The 17,993-nt window shown below is 39.4% G+C and overlaps 1 protein-coding gene across 1 annotated transcript in view; it reads left to right on the top strand.

Moving 5' to 3' along the window:
• Positions 1-2,169: 2,169 nt before the first annotated feature.
• Positions 2,170-17,993, top strand: part of LOC119852970 (triadin-like) — a 55,345-nt gene continuing 39,521 nt past the window's right edge. Inside the window, exons 1-6 of the mRNA XM_043511475.1 lie at positions 2,170-2,248; positions 3,080-3,118; positions 6,835-6,894; positions 9,856-9,882; positions 11,875-11,901; positions 12,204-12,251. Of these exons, the coding sequence (XP_043367410.1) occupies positions 2,170-2,248; positions 3,080-3,118; positions 6,835-6,894; positions 9,856-9,882; positions 11,875-11,901; positions 12,204-12,251 (280 nt within the window). The remainder of the gene's footprint in view (positions 2,249-3,079; positions 3,119-6,834; positions 6,895-9,855; positions 9,883-11,874; positions 11,902-12,203; positions 12,252-17,993) is intronic.

Raw genomic sequence — 17,993 nt, 5'->3', positions numbered from 1 at the left:
TCAAAAAAGATATATTGACCTTGGAAAAGGTTCAGAAACGGGCAACAAAAATGATTAGGGGTAAGGAATGGCTGCCATATGAGGAGAAATTAATACAATTGGGATTTTTCATCTTGGAAAAGAGACGACTAAGGAGGGATATGATTGAGGTCTATAAAATCATGACTGGTGTGGAGAAAGTAAATAAGGAAGTCCTTACTCCTTCTCATAACACAAGAATTAGGGGTCACCAAATGAAATTAATAGGCAGAAGGTTTAAAACAAACAAAGGGAAATATTTTTTCACACAACACACAGTCAACCTCTGGAATTCCTTGCCAGAGGATTTTGTGAAGGCCAAGACTATAACAGTATTCAAAAAAGATCTAAATAAATTCATGGAGGATAGGTTCATCAATGGCTATTAGTCAGGATGAACAGGGATGGTGTCCCTAGCCTCTTTTTACCAGAAGCAGGGAATGGGCAACAGGGAATGGATCACTTGATGATTTCCTGTTCTGTTCATTCCCTCTGTCATTAGCCACTGTTGGAAGATAGGATACTGGGCTAGATGGATCTTTGATCTGACCTAGTATGGCTGTTCTTAAGTTTTTATGTTCTCATCACCAGTGGCCGTCATTCTGGCACCTCCCAAGGACTCCATCTCCTACTGCTCCTAGGCTGGGATGCCATTTTTATAATACGTTACACTGATGCCACCATGTTTGATGCCTATTCAGTAGGGGACTTGCCCCTTTTCTTTATTTGTATTCCTCACCTTATTAATGTTGAAGTGTCTTTCTTCTATAGGTTAGTATCTCAATGATCTCAACTTACTATCATATGCATTGATTCGTTACCATGGCCCTCTTGTGGTTAGGTAGCTGATGTACCTGTTATATACGTCAACTCATTGCCATGACATTCTTGTGGTTGGATCACATACCTGTCATCAGAACTTCCTCTTAAACACTCTATTTTTGGCTCCCCAATACTTGTTTCCATTTGCCGTTTATCTGTCAAAGTTTGTCTGTTCAAAAGTCATAGGCCTCAAGCCTTACTCTAACTTGCTGAAATAATGTCTTACAGGATACAGGTTTGTAGGTTCCTTGCATTATTGCTGAATATAATGCAAAGTAGAAAATGTAATAAAGGCCAGTTAGACCACTGGGCTACAAAATGGAATACCTAAATCGACTACTGAGACATGTATTACACATACTTGTGAGAGAAAACATGTATTCTTTTAATCATCAAATTAAACTTTCTGGGATTCCTCTCTTAAAATATAGGCAGCATATTACTTCTTTAAATACAAAAAATAAACAACAGGCATTAAATTAGCCACCAGATGAAACTCATATGGTTACTTGAACTGAAGGTTAAGGTAGTCATTCTAGCTAAGTCAGAGAAAAAGCATAGTAATTCTGTCTGTACTATAAGAGGACATTTTCTGGGAAATCTAGGCCATTGGCAAGGAAATTCCAGTTACCGGAACAGGATTGTTTTTGCTTTTGTACAAATCTACTCATGCCAAAATAGTTATTTCATTTAATAGGTGGCTTTTCTTATGTACTCAGAAAGTGCAAAAATCAATGCTTTTCCATGCTGAAAGATCAAAACATAGCTGTTTTCAAGAGATATTGTTCTTGGGAAGCAGTCTAGGCCCTCACACCACACTGACTCAGGCAGTTACCTAGGAATTCACAGAGCTGGGTGAGCCAGCTACCTGGGTTCTGCACCCTGTAGCCTGGTTGGCCACATGATCTTGACCCTCATTGACTGGTGACCATATATAAACTTCCTGCTTCCTTTCTAGTCTTGTTTGAGTAATAAGCCATTGCCTTCTAGTTGCTACTCAGACCCAGTCTCCCTGATCCTGCCAGCTACCTCACTGTATGTTTCCCTTGGATTGGATCTTCTGGTTATTGGACTGCTTGCACGAACTCTGACCACTGATTTGGACTGTCCTTTGACCTGCCTAATCCCTGGGCATTACAGTCTAAAAGTTTCTGAGAAAAGCTTTTCACCAGGAAGTGCCAGTTCATTGAAACTGAAACTTTTCTTGCAAAAGGGTTAGTTTCTACCAAATTTTCAGAGTGACCTGAGAAACACAGATTCAAGCTGTCAGAATCCCAGATGGTCAGCTGACTCAGGAAGAGATGCAGGCTGGACCAGCGGCTGGTCAGCATGGAAACAGGCATGGGCTCGAGCAGCAGCAAGAGCAGTCTGTTGGAACTACTGGCAATAGGGGAGAGTTCCCAGCCAGGTAGTGACTGTGAGTAGAGTGGAGAAACTGCTTCCCTTAGAAGCCTAGATACCTGCTGTGGATCACCTGGGTGGGGCCTTGCCTGCAGATTGGCTGACCCCTGGCAGAATGGTGTGTGGCTTATCACAAGACTTGCAGGTAATTGCCTGTGATGACTCCTCACACTCTGGTTTAGGAATGACTGATCAGGCTTAAGCAGGCGAAAGCTCAAAGGTAACTCCGGTTTAGGCAGGTTCTAAGGTAACTCATCTCGTTCTGCTCTGTGTGATTCTCCCAGGAGAGTGGCTATTCTGTGGGAAGGTTTCTCCCTGGATTTTTTTGTTGACAGGTTTCAATTTCATCCCAGTGCGGAACTGGAAAACTTTCATAATAGCAAAAACAATTTTGCAGGACAGAAAAACCATTTCCTGCCTAGTTCTAGTTGTATATATGTAGAATTTGCAATGAATATGGGAAAATTACTGAATACTCTATAGCCCTCAGTAGCAAGTTCTAATTAATTTTTGTGTACTTTACTCTATCTGTAATATGGGTACAAATAAATACCCATTTTACCGAATTGTGAGAGACTTAATGAATTAATAACTGTCAAGCACCTTTGATATCCTCAGATAAGTCAATTGTTATGTACATAAAATTATTACAATAGAGTATGTATTACTATTAATTATCTTACTCAAAGAACTGCAGGACTGTCAGTTATAACAGACTTTTTTAGCTGAGAGATGTATAAAAACTGAGTAACAAGGATAGGACACAAATTGAAATGAAGGAATTTTTTTTTGTAATTTTAACTTCTAAAAATCTTTTTTTTCTTAATATTTTTCTCAGAACCTGAAGTCAAAAAAGAAGAAAAGCCAGCAAAACCAGGTAATAGTTTATAGACTTCAATGGGTGATACATACAGAATATCTGCTCTCACCAGATCCTAAATTAGGGACCAAAGCCAAAATTTTCATCCTCTGTGGCTAAAGTTAGGTTCCTAAATCCATATTTAAGCATCTAGGGTGAATGTTCAAACCTGCCTTTGGGATTGAGGAGTACAGGACCCACTTTCAATGGGCCTTATGTTTTTAAGTTACTTAGGAGCTTTTGAAATTTTCACCCAAAATGACTTAGCCCAAACCTTGCCACTGGTTACGTTTTTGTAACCCCACTCAAATGAAAATTGAGGGCATATTTTTAAATTAAAGAAAACATATATTTATTTAGTAACACCAGTTTAAAATAGTTTACATCTATTTTACATGTATATCATTTTAGTTACTATATTATTATAATATGTTAAGCACTTTTTGCTCTTATTAAAATACAACAATAATTTAGTCAGTCCTAGTTACAGACACAGTTAAGCTTGTGTTTTAAGGATGATGCAATAGCTGTGATTGCTAAAATAAGAGGCCACCAATTATATAGAACTATATGTTTTACTGTTTGCTAGGTGTAATATATGTGCACTGGCACAATGTCAGCATTTTCATCATTATTCTGCTTAACTGTCAATCAGCACAACATATTGAAAGATTTTGATGTGCTTACAACACGTAGTTAATTAGCCAAACAAATTCCCCCACTGGGGAAACTATTACCATATTCCAACATGCAGAAAATACTGCAAGTAAATGGTTTGAGGAGGACTGAATATTGAAATACCATTCCAAAATTAATAAGTCTTGGATTTGACACTTTAAAAAATTCCCTACTTTAACTGTGTGATCATAATTTTCTGAAATGTGCTTTTTGAAAGCTTGTAACTAATGCTGAAAAAATTAGTCAGTGGAGTTACTGACCAGTCATTATCCCTGTATCTTACCTCACAATTAATTTGGCTAGCACTATGGAAAAAAATCCCAGGAGCATTGTCAAAAGTTAATTAAATGTCAGTGTTTCAAATAATATCATATGCACATATTTTTCCCCTGAAGTCCATCAGTATGTTCTTACTTTCCATAAATGTATGCATTCTCCACATTTTAAAAGCCTCTGTTCCACATTAATTATATTGCCTATTGAAGCATATGCACAAACGTGGGGTTTTTTATACTTAATTGAAATTAGTCAGTAATAGAGAAGGGTCAGAACAGTGAAGTTCAGAACCAGATCTAAACTTTTTCCACGGGGCTTGGGTGTCAGATTTTGATTTGGTGCATTATATAGATAACTGTCAGCTGTGAAATATGCCTTGAAATATATATTTCATTTTGGGGGTTTGGTCTGAGCTCATCTCTAAACAATAACAAAGCTTTCACAGATGCATGGGCACCCTGTAGAAGAATGATGCCTTTGACCCCAATGATTTACCATGATTTCCCTAAAAACTGTTTTTAATATACTTTAGGCATGTTCTATATGGGTTGTATGTTTCCTGTTATATAACATCAGGAAAATTGCATCTAAAGGTCAGACTTTAATAATTGTATTGAAAGAGTGTTCTTCAGGCATTTCAACACATGTGCCTAAGTACCGAATACAATGCACAAAAAAATCAGCCTTTAGCTGTAATTTCATTCTCTCCAGTTCCCTCTATGGAAGATTTGTCCTCCTGGGAGTTTGAGACTTACAGTACTTTAAAGCCATTAACTTTTAATACCTTTGTATGAAATTACTCTGTTTCAACAAGATCTGCATTTCCCAGTGCACTTCTGTTGTTCATCTGACAAACTTGAGTGTAGGAAATGAGGGAAGATTTGGACCATTATTTCTGTTCTCCACAGGCATGCAGCTCAGATTCAAGCTGAAGCATAAAACATCTCTAAGAAGCCTATACCTCTTCTCTACCCCTATTGTTACACTCATACCAAGAAGTAGCAGAAAGTTTTTGTTTTCCTTCCTTCCTGTGTTACATAGTGCTCCTGAGCTAAAACTTGAGAATACAGCTTAACCCTCACCAAAAAACTAAGGTTTGCAGTGTATATATAAGGCAATCCAAATGGAGATGGCACAGAAACAGAAATTATATGTAGTCAGATATATCAGAATTGGCTTTGCTGCTCCCCTACTCTATCTGTAGGATAGAAAAAACTATGGCTTTCATTTGAGCACTCTGTTTTTTGTTGGAGAGCTACAGTATAAGGATTGGTTTACTGTAGTTTAATGCCCTGTAGAACCTAATAGCATTGGCCAGTGATTAATTATAATGGTAAAGCAGAGCTTCTTTAAGGAGATTTGCTTTCATCACGTCACCACGTCATCGTGGTTAATCAGAAGAACAGTGGTGAAATTCTCCTCCATGAAGCTTTCTAGCTGTGCACAGGCCTACCAGAATAAACAGGAAGTAAGAGGAGGGATGGCCTCATGGTTACAAGGCTAGCCAGGGACTTGGGTGACCTATGCTAATTTCCTGCTTCACCACTGACTCTGCGTGACTTTAGGCATGTTCCTGCATTCCCCATTTTAATACAAGATAAATATTTTCTTCACTCACAGGGATGCTGTGAAGATAATTACCTTGAAAACTGTGAAGTGTTGAGATACTGTATTGATGGGAACCATATTAGTACCTAAGATAGATAGGAGTTGTAAGGAAGGTTGAAAGGCTATTTTATGTTAAGGAGAGCCGATTTAGTAGGTAATCTTGCTTTTTTAAATTCCGTCCACAGGTTTTCTTTTGTCTAGAATACCAACCACCAATCTCTTTCCCTCTTACCTGTATCCCTTCAGTTGAGTTACTATTGTCCAAGGGCTATTGGAGCAATCTTAACTTGTACAGTGAAGAGCAGGGCAAGGAAGGCACAACTTCTTCTCTTTCTAATCAACCCGCTGCTTTTGATCTACTTTGTGGGTTATAATTTCTGCAGAATCAGTGTTCCTGCTGCTTAACTGGCATCTACTTTCCTAAGGCCTGCCAGGGCTCAGAAGAGAACAATTTATTTTGATAGATCAGGTCCATTAATGTTGAAAACAGAGGGAAAATGGCACATTGTGCTGCCCCCCTTGAATCAGGAGGCAATAACTTTACAAAAGTGGGTAAACTGGTCTAGGATAAGGTGATAAATCCTGATGAGTTCCATTCTAAAGCTTTTTTTCAAATCTGTTTAGTCTGAGATATATTGAAACTGTCCAAATATAATTAATCTAATTTTCCTGCCAGTTTGTTGATAACACATGTATTTCACAATCTGAAGCACCTTGTACCAACAAGGATAAACTGTTTCATTGAACCTTGAATTAAAACTGTACTGAAGATTAAGTAGAATCATATGATACATGTACTCATACCGCTCCCTGAAGTATGTTCCTTGGAAATTTTAAAAGGAACAAATCACATTCATATGGGAGAGAAGCTTTAATACCCTAATTCAAGAAAGCACTTAAGTAGGTTCTTAAATTCCTTTCAAGGCACTTAGACTTGATCACATGATTAACTTTAGGCATGTGCTCATGTGCTTTTGTGGAGAGGGATGGATTTGAGCAAATGCTTAAATGTTTTTCTAATAGGGAAATCAGAGAGAGAAAGGCATTAAAAACTCTACATCTTTTTACTTTTCTCACTTTGTTTTGGGATTCTGCATAGTCTCAAACATCACATTTTATTTGGAGAGGGATTTTTTTTGTGTTGCATCTTGAAATTTTTTATTCATTTACAGTGATTTTAGAAGTCAAAAAGGTGAAAGATGCTAAAGTAGTCCTTCATCCTGATGCTGAAAGTATGTCTTCATTTCTTGTTTTAAAGTTTCGGTCACATTTTAAAGAGAAAAGGAGTACTTGTGGTACCTTAGAGACTAACAAATTTATTAGAGCATAAGCTTTCGTGAGCTACAGCTCACTTCATCAGATGCATCCGATGAAGTGAGCTTTAGCTCACGAAAGCTTATGCTCTAATAAATTTGTTAGTCTCTAAGGTGCCACAAGTACTCCTTTTCTTTTTGCGAATACAGACTAACACGGCTGCTACTCTGAAACCTGTCATTTTAAAGAGAAAATCTATTTAAACACTTGAGGATGCTTCTGACATTCTTACTCATGCTGTATAGTACTTTACTCTCTAAGTAGCCTCACTGAAGTCAACAGGACTTCTTGTGTAGTAAGTGCTATATAACATGTGTAAGGGGCTCAGAATTTAGTCCTTTTTTGCATTGAGGTATGAAGTGCAAATTCTAGGGAACAAGTTCTGCCTTTGGATGTCACAAAGAGACTTCCGTTGATCTTAGTTTCCCTTTTGGCCCTTTACTTGTAATGTAGTTACAGATAAATGTCAGGGTAGTGTGAGTTTAGGGTCCAATCCAAATCCCAGTAAAGTCAGCAGGAGTCTTTGTTCGGTAACTTCTTTGTTTATAACGTGCATTTAACTGTGCAGTCAAAGAATAAATTTCTCTAGCTATAAAACATCAGTATTATTTTGTTATCACTTAGTACAATAAATGGTTTTAGAATTACATCCATTTCACTTACCTAATGAATTCTTTTTTATAGTGCATGTTCACATTCTCACTCGGTCACACACAAACACAAAAATATGTTCGCTATCTGAATAGTAAACATGTCAAGTTTTCCATCTAGATGACAATAATCAGTAAGCATGTTCTGCTTTCAGCCTTACCAATTTATGGTTCAATAAACTGAAGGATTTTTCTTCTCAATCCTTATCTGAAGCTAATTTACAGGAATATGCCGTATATAATTAATACCCTCCTGGCATGCAGAAGAGCAGGCAAGATTCAAACATAATTTGAATTCAATGTAAAAATAGTAACAGGTGAAACTACAAGTCTGGTACCAAGATTAATTTTGTGGTCTGCAGAAGCATACTGACTTTTTGTTTGGACTGATTTAACTTCATTCTGCAAAGGTCAGATGGCCTGAACAACACAGTTGGAGGGTTGTGGCCTAGACTCTGAGACTCAGAGCCCTGCCTTTCCCTAAGGGGTGACTAGAGAGATATAATCTGCCGCAATCCAAAATCAGGAGGAAAAGTCAAAATATAAATGTTTTTATGGAATGGAAAATTCTGAAAATTTTCAATTCAGAGATGTCAAAATGCTTCATTTCAGTTTGGTTTGACATTAATCAGTGACCACCTGAGCTGCTGAAGTGCATCATGAGCATAGTACAGTTGCTTCATTGCCCCCAGGCCTCGCTGTAGGTCAGGTTGCACAGTTGGACTACATCTCCCATGATGCACCTTGGCCATTAGACTCCTATGATGCACAATGTCAGTTTAGCCGGAGGAAAAACTACAGTGCATCATGGGAGGTATAGTCTGGCCAAAGAGAATGGCCTATAAAGGAGAATATTGGTGTGAGGCATCTGAATTACAACTTCCTTGAGACACCATGGCAGCTTTGGCAGAGACAGGCTAATGTCCAGCTGACCCATGTCATTTTGATTAGGTTTGACAAACCAAATTGTTTTGAGTCAGGTAAACTTGACCCAAAACTGAATATTTTGTTTTGATTTTTCCCAACAGAAAATTGAAAAATCAGCAAAATCAGAATTTTCTTGTGTAAAATATCAATTTTGCAGAAACTGCATTTTCTGTCAAATAACATTCAGATGGAAAATTCCTGACCAATCTAATTATTATTTGGTGTATTTGATTAGAGAAAGGCATGATCCAAAGGTTAAAGCATAAGTCTGGGAATCAGGAATTTAAAAATTCAACTTCCATTCTGACACTGGCTCCCTCTGGTTTTGCATAAGTGTCATTGCCTTTTTCCATCAGTCAAATGTGGAAAAGGACACAGTTACCTACCTCACTCAGGAGACACAAGTTCTATTCGTGATCATGACATGCAAGTCCTATATGAATTAAGGCAAGTCACTTAACCTCTCTGTGTCTCAGTTTTTCCACATAGAATCATAGAAGATTAGGGTTGGAAGAGACCTCAGGAGGTCATCTAGTCCAACCCGCTGCTCAAAGCAGGACCAACACCAACTAAATCATCCCAGCCAGGGCTTTGTCAAGCCAGGCCTTAAAAACCTCTAATGATGGAGATTCCACAACCTCCCTAGGTAACCAATTCTAGGGCTTCACCACCCTCCTAAGAAATAGTTTTTCCTAATATCCAACCAAGACCTCCCTCACTGCAATTGAAACCATTGCTGCTTGTTCTGTCATCTTTCACCACTGAGCACAGCCTAGCTCCATCATGTAAAATGGAATAATATTTTCTTCACAGGACTGTTAAGGCTGAATTCTTAATGTCTGAAGATAATTTGAGAAACTTGGATAGACTATGGGGAGTGCTATAATAAACCATTATTATTGAGATTATAGACATGGTCAAATAATGTCCATCAAATTATTTGATGAATTTCAAGAGTTCTTAAATCAGTATTTGTGTTTTATTTGCCTAGCTGTAACAATTTATTATTATTTGTTAATTATAGTACTTCGTGTTATAAATGCTATCTTGTTATGGTTGCACCAGTCATTATTTCAGCTCCATAAATTAATATTCTAAACTGACACTTGCTCTGAATTTAATTTGCTCAGTTAAAATTCATAGCTGAAAAGGAATTTTGTTTTTTGTTAGTTTAGGGTTTTTTGCATCATACAGTCTGAATTCCACCTTCAGAGTTCAAATGTGTCATCTATAATCTTGTAATACAGCAAAATTTATTGAAAGGTTATTTTGTACTGAAAATGGATTTTTTTGTATTTTTAGGCAAAAAAGTCGAGGCCAAACTACCAAGTATGTTGCTAATGTACATAACAGAATAAGACAGGGGTTCTCAAACAGGGGGTTGGGACCCCTGAAGGGGTTGCAAGGTTATTACATGGCTGGGTCATGAGCTGTCAGGCTCCACCTCAAACCCAGCTTTGCCTCCAGCATTTATCATGGTGTTAAATATATTAAAAAGTGTTTTTAATGTATGGGGGGCGTCACACTCAGAGTCTTGCTGTGTGAAAGGGGTCACCAGTACAAAAGTCTGAGAACCACTGGAATAATAGATGTGCAGCAAGCATCTTCAAAGATTGTTGTAAAAAGACTGTAGCTTAACACTGCGGGGGCCAAATGTTTTGGTATGTGAATTCCACAGCCATGACAAATGAGGCCGTAGGAGTACTGATATCTTCTGTCACCATGTTAAGTTCCTTCACATTGCTGATTCCGTGCTTGCCACCACTTAGAGTGCTTATCCTACGTTCCCTCTTAGCACAAAATGCTCCATTATTTCTGTTGTGATCTAAGTATTGGCTCCTGTTGCTGTCTCTTTTAATCCAGGGTAACAACAGCAGGCACAAGTGGGGAATGGGTAATTGTAGCATAGCTGCTCTGTGAAGGAAGACACATTTTTGCTTCACTGTGAAATAAGCCCAGCAATCTTGGATTTCTTTTAGTATTTCACTCTGAGAGTGAAAAAGAACTGCAGAGAATTATTCACACTGAAAAAAAGTATTTCTTCCCCCATGTGGAAAAACTATGCTGAATGTTGCCTGGTATCCTGCCAATCATAAGGGGCCAAGTCCTCAGTTGATGTAAATTGAAGTCGCTCCATTTACACCAGCTAAGATCACATGTTACATTTGACTCCTGGTTAGGACTTGCTCTGCAGCTTGCTTTGCTGGCCTACTTAAGAGGAGCACTGTTTTCCCCCTGCCTACTTGTTGCTGGGCATTGCAGCATATAGCCTAACTAGCGGGGAAGCTAAAACCTTACATCGTAGACTATGTCCCCATTAGGATGTGATGTGTGGACCAATGTATTCACCAGCAACCTTTCCAAGTGCTCTCTTGAACCATATGCAGAAATCTGATAACCTTATGACTTTGTTCTCCAATGAACTGGAGCAATACAGCACTTAGGGAAACATTTTGGCAGTTTAGTGATGTGGAGTGAACCCAAGGAGGCAGAATGAAGCCACTGCTACACCCCTTTGTGGAATGAAATTTACTCCCCCACCCCACCCCTCAATAGCTAGTCAGCAGTGTAATTGGCATAGAGCTGGGTGAATAATGGATTTTTGGATTCTTTGGCAATTCCGGAAAAAAAAGAAGTTTTTGAGTTGAATCAAAAACAAGTGATTTTGAAATGTATGGCAAATCAAAGAGTTGAAATTTTTTTGTTTAGATTTTGACCACTTTAAAATGTTTTTGGCTGGTTTTTTTTTTAACCAAATGAAAGGACATTTCAAAATGAAAAGTCATTTCAAAATTTTAAAAACTCTGAAATTATCCATTTTGAAAATCCTGAGTCAAAATATTTTGATTTTTTTCAGAATTTTGTTTTTGTTTTTGTTCAACTGAAACAATCAGGCAAAATTGATGTGAATTCATGAAATGTTTTGGTTTTGACAAATCTGCATTTCCTCTTCCCTTTCCCCCAAAGAAAGGTTTGTGCGAAAATTTTTGCCCAGTTCTAAATTGCCACCAATTTAGAATTGTTCATGAGCTGCTAGAGTGGATATAATTAGTTCTAAGGGAATTTTACAGGAGCCTAATTTAGACTGTCTGACACATCACTTCATATTTGGCCTAAAATGAGTTGTCAGGAGCTATTCGGTTATGACAGTGCTCTCCTTTTCTGATTTTGCAAATGTACATGGTATTTGTACGCAGTATGCTGGCTATTTTATACATTATCAAAGCTCTGTGTTATTGATCCAAATAAAACAAACTCACTAAAACTTACGCTGTAGTGACATACATATTAAAAATATACTTTTCTTTTTCTTTTTTCTAGTGACAGTAGTGAAACCTCATGAACACAGTAAGTATTATATTGATGGAGAAAGTTACATTTGAATGAGGAAGGCATCTTCACATGATCCTTGTCAGAGAAGGGTTATAAGTGTAGGAAATGAGTGAGATGGAAGCCTAAGGAGTTCTTCTAGATTTATACTGGTGTAACTGAGGTCAGAATCTAGCATGGCAATTATGGCACCAATAGTTACACATTTTCATCTGATTTTGGACTGGTATGTTCATGGAAGGAGCATTTCAGTTTTAAATTGAAATACCATAATCTAAGGTAACATGTAATCTCTATCCTATGGTTCTTCTTATTTGCAGAGGATGAATCTATTAAACAAGAAAAAGCTGTTTCCCATGCCAAACCAGGTAGTCTTTTGTGTTCAGTTTCAAGGTTCATGTAAGGGCCCTGTTCTAATAGGTTTTATGTGCTATACAGAATTGGGGGGGGGGAGGGTTTCTGCTGGTTCAGGGAAGGGGTTTGTTTTGCTTCAGAGGAGCGGAAAATTTATTTCCCACGGGGCCAGACTGTGAATATCTTTTTAATGATGGTGAGCTGTTGTTCACACAAGTAGTCCCATTGGCTTCAGTGGAACAATTTATGGGACTCTCCTCACCAGTGGGAGTAAAGGGTTTATAACCTGGCCCTCAATGAGCCAAGGTAAATATTTGGAATTCCCCCATCTAAGCTTTTCCCTAACACAATCATTTGTTACCTAAAATGAGAGAGCAAAAGAGAGAGCACCAGCATACAGTCTATGAATCACTTACCGACAAGGAGTTCAGCGCTTAGTAGGCCTTGTGTTGATCCTGTGCACTGGGGTGGTTTGTGAATTTCACCCATTGTGAGGACTATCGTGGGCCAGATTGGGAATCCCTTTCCTCTCACTGGGCTGCAATTACTGGCATTAATATTCCCATTGAGACAGCAAGGGGATTCACAGTCTGACCCAATAGGAGAAACCCTTGGTAAGATGATTGTTTGATAGAAAACTCAGCTATTTGGGGCTCAGTTTAAGCTGCTGCTGAATAACCTTACTGTATGCAATAGGCACTGAAACAGCAGATATTTGAGTGTCATTGATCTTGTTTGACAGCACTGCTGTTATCATGGGGACTAGCTTTGCATAAAAACAAACTCTTCTTGAATCTGCTCACTAATATACTTCTTACAAACATGCGTTCCTTCAGCATCAGGCAGACAGGTCTTTCTTTCTCACCTATTTGTCTAAACAAACATTTTGGTTGTGGTTTTGACAGTTTCACTGGGAATCCTCATTCTTTGTATGTTACTTTCCCCATCTCCCTTGTATAACAGTGAAGTGTGCTAGTAGATGTAGAATATCATAGATATGCGTAGGATCTCCCTGCAAGATTCTACTGCATAGAGCAACTGGTGATATTTAGAGATCTTCTATTGCTGTCTTCTTGAGGGGAGGGGCCAGCAGGCAATGTTCCTCATCTCAGTCTTTGAACATCCAGAATCTGTTTTTTACCTCATTTTCCATTATTTGTTTACTGATACTGGAGACTATGGGCCACATTTAGTGAAGCTGGTTGAAGGAGGTATAAAATACCTTTTTCTCATCAGTCTGGTCCTGAATCCTATGGGAGGATTTATCCCAAGAGAGGGTATGCAATGGTACCACCATCCTCTCATGGATGGGCAGCTTTAAGATTTTCTCTTTGACTTAACCAGCCACCCACTTGGTAAGTAGTTCTGACCCCTGCAGGCCTCCTAACAGTGAGGTGTTTGCTGCCACATTCCACTGTTGCAACCTTCCCCTTTGACAGAATTTTCACCTTTATGGGCCTCCATCGGGGTCTATATGGTTGGACTCCAGCATAGATCCTGAGCTGAGTCAAACCTACGAAGACAGGAGCAGCTCATGGGATAGTTGAATTAGCATGTCAGCATAAGTGGCCTCTGCTGAGGCAGTCTCCTGCCCTTGGCAATGAAAACCATCCAGTTCCAGTCCACCGCACACTGATGGAGGGTGGGAGGCTTTTTCTTGGCTGCTCAGTTGCATGTAACACATCCAGTCAGCACGAATACTTATCCTGTGAGCTCAGTGAATCAGCACTGACTTAATGGTTAGCCATATCTCCTCCAGATGTCAGTATATAGTTCAATTTCTGAACGCGATGGTTCTTAAATATCACACAGCCAATACAACCATCTAGTTGCAAAGTTTTGTTGGGGTGGTCAGAAGCTTGCACAACTACAAACTAGACTAGAGCCCCTGGAATTTAAACCCTTAATGAGAAAAATGGATTGTTGAATTTGTTTTTGTATAAGAGATCTTTTCTCGGGTGATGCATGGTTGCTTTGGAGAAGTATGGCAGTTTGTTTGTTGGTGACGGGAAGTACTTATTTGAAAACATCAGTTATTCTTCTTCCTGCTGTGTGCCACTCAGGCCCAATGACAACAATTCCATGCCCCAGGGTCATCCCTAGGGGGCTGCAGGGCCCAAGGCAGAAGTGATGAATCTGTCACTTCCAGGACCGACCACGCTGGCCAATTGTGCCAGCCCATGAGGCCCGGAGCTGTCTCCACCCCACACACACACCTAGGAGCCCTGTGGCCTGCCCGGGCTATTTAAAAGGGGCTGGGGCTCCTGCTGGCGGCGGCCAGGGGCCCCCGGACCCCTTTAAATAGCCCAGGGCCTGGGCAATTACTCCCATTGCCCCCCCATCAGCAGACCTGGTGCCAGTGAGTGCTCTTGCAGACTGAATGATAAGAAACCCCTCAAGGGGAGTGGCCTTTTTTTTCACTTTGATTTACAGCAGCTTCATAATGTAATTCTTATCATTCATGCCACCAAATTCCGAGGTATTACAAGACTGAGAAATCAACAGATATACAAAAACATGTTGACCCAAAAAGGGAAAATTTAAATTCAGATATAGTTGTGACCAGCCAAAGCAAGAGAACCAAATTCATCCCTGGCGTAATGCTGTTGAAATCAGGGGAAACATACAGGAATCAATTTGTAACTTTGTTTTCGCATTTAAAAAATGGGGGAAAAATTAATTTCAAAATGAAAAATCAAAATGTTTCATTCCAAAAATGTTAAAACGGGGCACTTTGGAATTCAGAACTATTTCCCCAAAATGGAATTTTTACTAACTCAGCATGACTTCGTGAAGTGTTTTGATTTCAATGGTATTAGATAGACAGAAAATGGTTCCATCAGAGTTTTTCCAACCATCTCTACTTAAAAGTTTGGGGATGTATTGGGCTCACGGAAGCACCCAGATATTCAAAGACTTCCCTAAACCAATCCCTCTATCTTCCTACCTGGTTTCACTCAATGCTTAGAGATGCAGGTAAAAAGGTTAGCCAGCCACCTTTTGAAGATATGACTGGATGTGAGAAGGAGGGCTGCATCCATAATAGGGAGGTCTGCCACCAGGAGTATGAGCAGATCCATAAGCTGAGGAAGACTAGATTAAGGGCATCTGGTAGGTGGGTGACTATAGGAGAGGGGTCCTCACTCTTAACAAATCATGTTCAAACCTACATAAATATTTGTCTGTTGTCTCTTTGTTTGCTTGTTTATCTATGTCGGTTGTCTCTTGTCTTATACTTAGAGTGTAAACTATTTGGAGCAAGGACTGTTCTTTTGTTCTGTTTGTACAGTGCCTAGCACAATGGGGTCCTTGTGAATGACTGGGTCTCCTAGGCACTACAGTAATACAAATAATAATCGTTTGATTTCTGGGTACTCAATTGTTTTTACGAGAATAGTTTAAGGTTTTATTTCACTTGACTGTCTTAATTCAGTGACTGTCTAAATGAACACTTAATTCAGCTGAACTATTTGATGTCAATATGTCATACAGGGTTCAGACATGGTGTTCTGCTCTACTGTATCAGGAGAGAAAGCTGGAAATTTGTGTATTTGTGCCCTTTGCCTTAAATTGACTTCATTGCACATCTTGCAAAAGCACTTGAATACATAGCACTGTCACAGCCATAGTCTTACTATAATCGAATGCTGCGCTAACCTCAGAATATCTCAATGTACAAATGTATTAAAAGAGCTGTATTCTTTATCCCTGTATTCTTACTTTAAGAGGCAGTATATAGTGAAAGATTCATGGAGAAAATGTTCTCGTGAGACTTCCATCATAACTAGGGAAAGCAAAAATTATTCAGTTTAACATTCACATAAGCATTGAGACTTTGGTGCTTATCCAAAGCAAATGGAAACTCCAAACCTTCTGAGGTTCACCCATCACTAATCCATTTGGATGGTATAGTCCAACTTTAAAGTCATCTAGACCTTTCCCTACTGTAATGGTATATGAAACTGTTAATATACAAACCCTAGATGAATGGAAATGCATTGGAGTTAAAATGTTCACATTTTAAAATTTAGCTGAGATGTTAAAAAGAGCTGCTTTATCTAAAATAGCTGCTGCTTCACTGTGCCCAAATGGTCCTGTCAGTTTCAAAGGTAGCTGTGAGATGGAGCTGAGTCAGTTTCAGTGCACAGCACTCATATTCACCTGACAATCACATTGCAAAGGAAGAAAATATAGTTCAGTAATAAAAACTAAATTGCATCTAAATTGCATAGAAATTACCAACTACTTTGTTTCAGAGTAGCAGCCGTGTTAGTCTGTATTCGCAAAAAGAAAAGGAGTACTTGTGGCACCTTAGAGACTAACAAATTTATTAGAGCATAAGCTTTCGTGAGCTACAGCTCACTTCATCGGATGCATTTGGTGGAAAAAACAGAGGAGAGATTTATATACACACACACAGAGAACATGAAACAATGGGTTTATCATACACACTGGAAAGAGAGTGATCACTTAAGATAAGCCATCACCAGCAGCAGGGGGGGAAAGGAGGAAAACCTTTCATGGTGACAAGCAAGGTAGGCTAATTCCAGCAGTTAACAAGAATATCAGAGGAACAGTGGGGGGTGGGGTGGGAGGGAGAAATACCATGGGGATGAAGTGAGCTGTAGCTCACGAAAGCTTATGCTCTAATAAATTTGTTAGTCTCTAAGGTGCCACAAGTACTCCTTTTCTTCATGGGGAAATAGTTTTACTTTGTGTAATGACTCATCCATTCCCAGTCTCTATTCAAGCCTAAGTTAATTGTATCCAGTTTGCAAATTAATTCCAATTCAGCAGTCTCTCGTTGGAGTCTGTTTTTGAAGCTTTTTTGTTGAAGTATAGCCACTCTTAGGTCTGTGATTGAGTGACCAGAGAGATTGAAGTGTTCTCCAACTGGTTTTTGAATGTTATAATTCTTGACGTCTGATTTGTGTCCATTCATTCTTTTACGTAGGGACTGTCCAGTTTGGCCAATGTACATGGCAGAGGGGCATTGCTGGCACATGATGGCATATATCACATTGGTAGATGCGCAGGTGAAGGAGCCTCTGATAGTGTGGCTGATGTGATTAGGCCCTATGATGGTATCCCCTGAATAGATATGTGGACAGAGTTGGCAACGGGCTTTGTTGCAAGGATAGGTTCCTGGGTTAGTGGTTCTGTTGTGTGGTGTGTAGTTGCTGGTGAGTATTTGCTTCAGATTGGGGGGCTGTCTGTAAGCAAGGACTGGTCTGTCTCCCAAGATCTGTGAGAGTGATGGGTCGTCCTTCAGGATAGGTTGTAGATCCTTGAGGATGCGTTGGAGAGGTTTTAATTGGGGGCTGAAGGTGATGGCTAGTGGCGTTCTGTTGTTTTCTTTGTTGGGCCTGTCCTGTAGTAGGTGACTTCTGGGTACTCTTCTGGCTCTGTCAATCTGTTTCTTCACTTCAGTAGGTGGGTATTGTAGTTGTAGGAATGCATGATAGAGGTCTTGTAGGTGTTTGTCTCTGTCTGAGGGGTTGGAGCAAATGCGGTTATATCGTAGCGCTTGGCTGTAGACAATGGATCGAGTGGTATGATCTGGATGAAAGCTAGAGGCGTGTAGGTAGGAATAGCAGTCAGTAGGTTTCCGATATAGGGTGGTGTTTATGTGACCATCGCTTATTAGCACCGTAGTGTCCAGGAAGTGGATCTCTTGTGTGGACTGGTCCAGGCTGAGGTTGATGGTGGGATGGAAATTGTTGAAATCATGGTGGAATTCCTCAAGAGCTTCTTTT

Source organism: Dermochelys coriacea, chromosome 3 (genome assembly GCF_009764565.3).
Source record: "Dermochelys coriacea isolate rDerCor1 chromosome 3, rDerCor1.pri.v4, whole genome shotgun sequence".
Lineage (NCBI taxonomy): Eukaryota > Metazoa > Chordata > Testudines > Dermochelyidae > Dermochelys > Dermochelys coriacea.
Note: the sequence above shows the minus strand (reverse complement) of the source record. Positions and strands in the feature narration are given on the sequence as shown.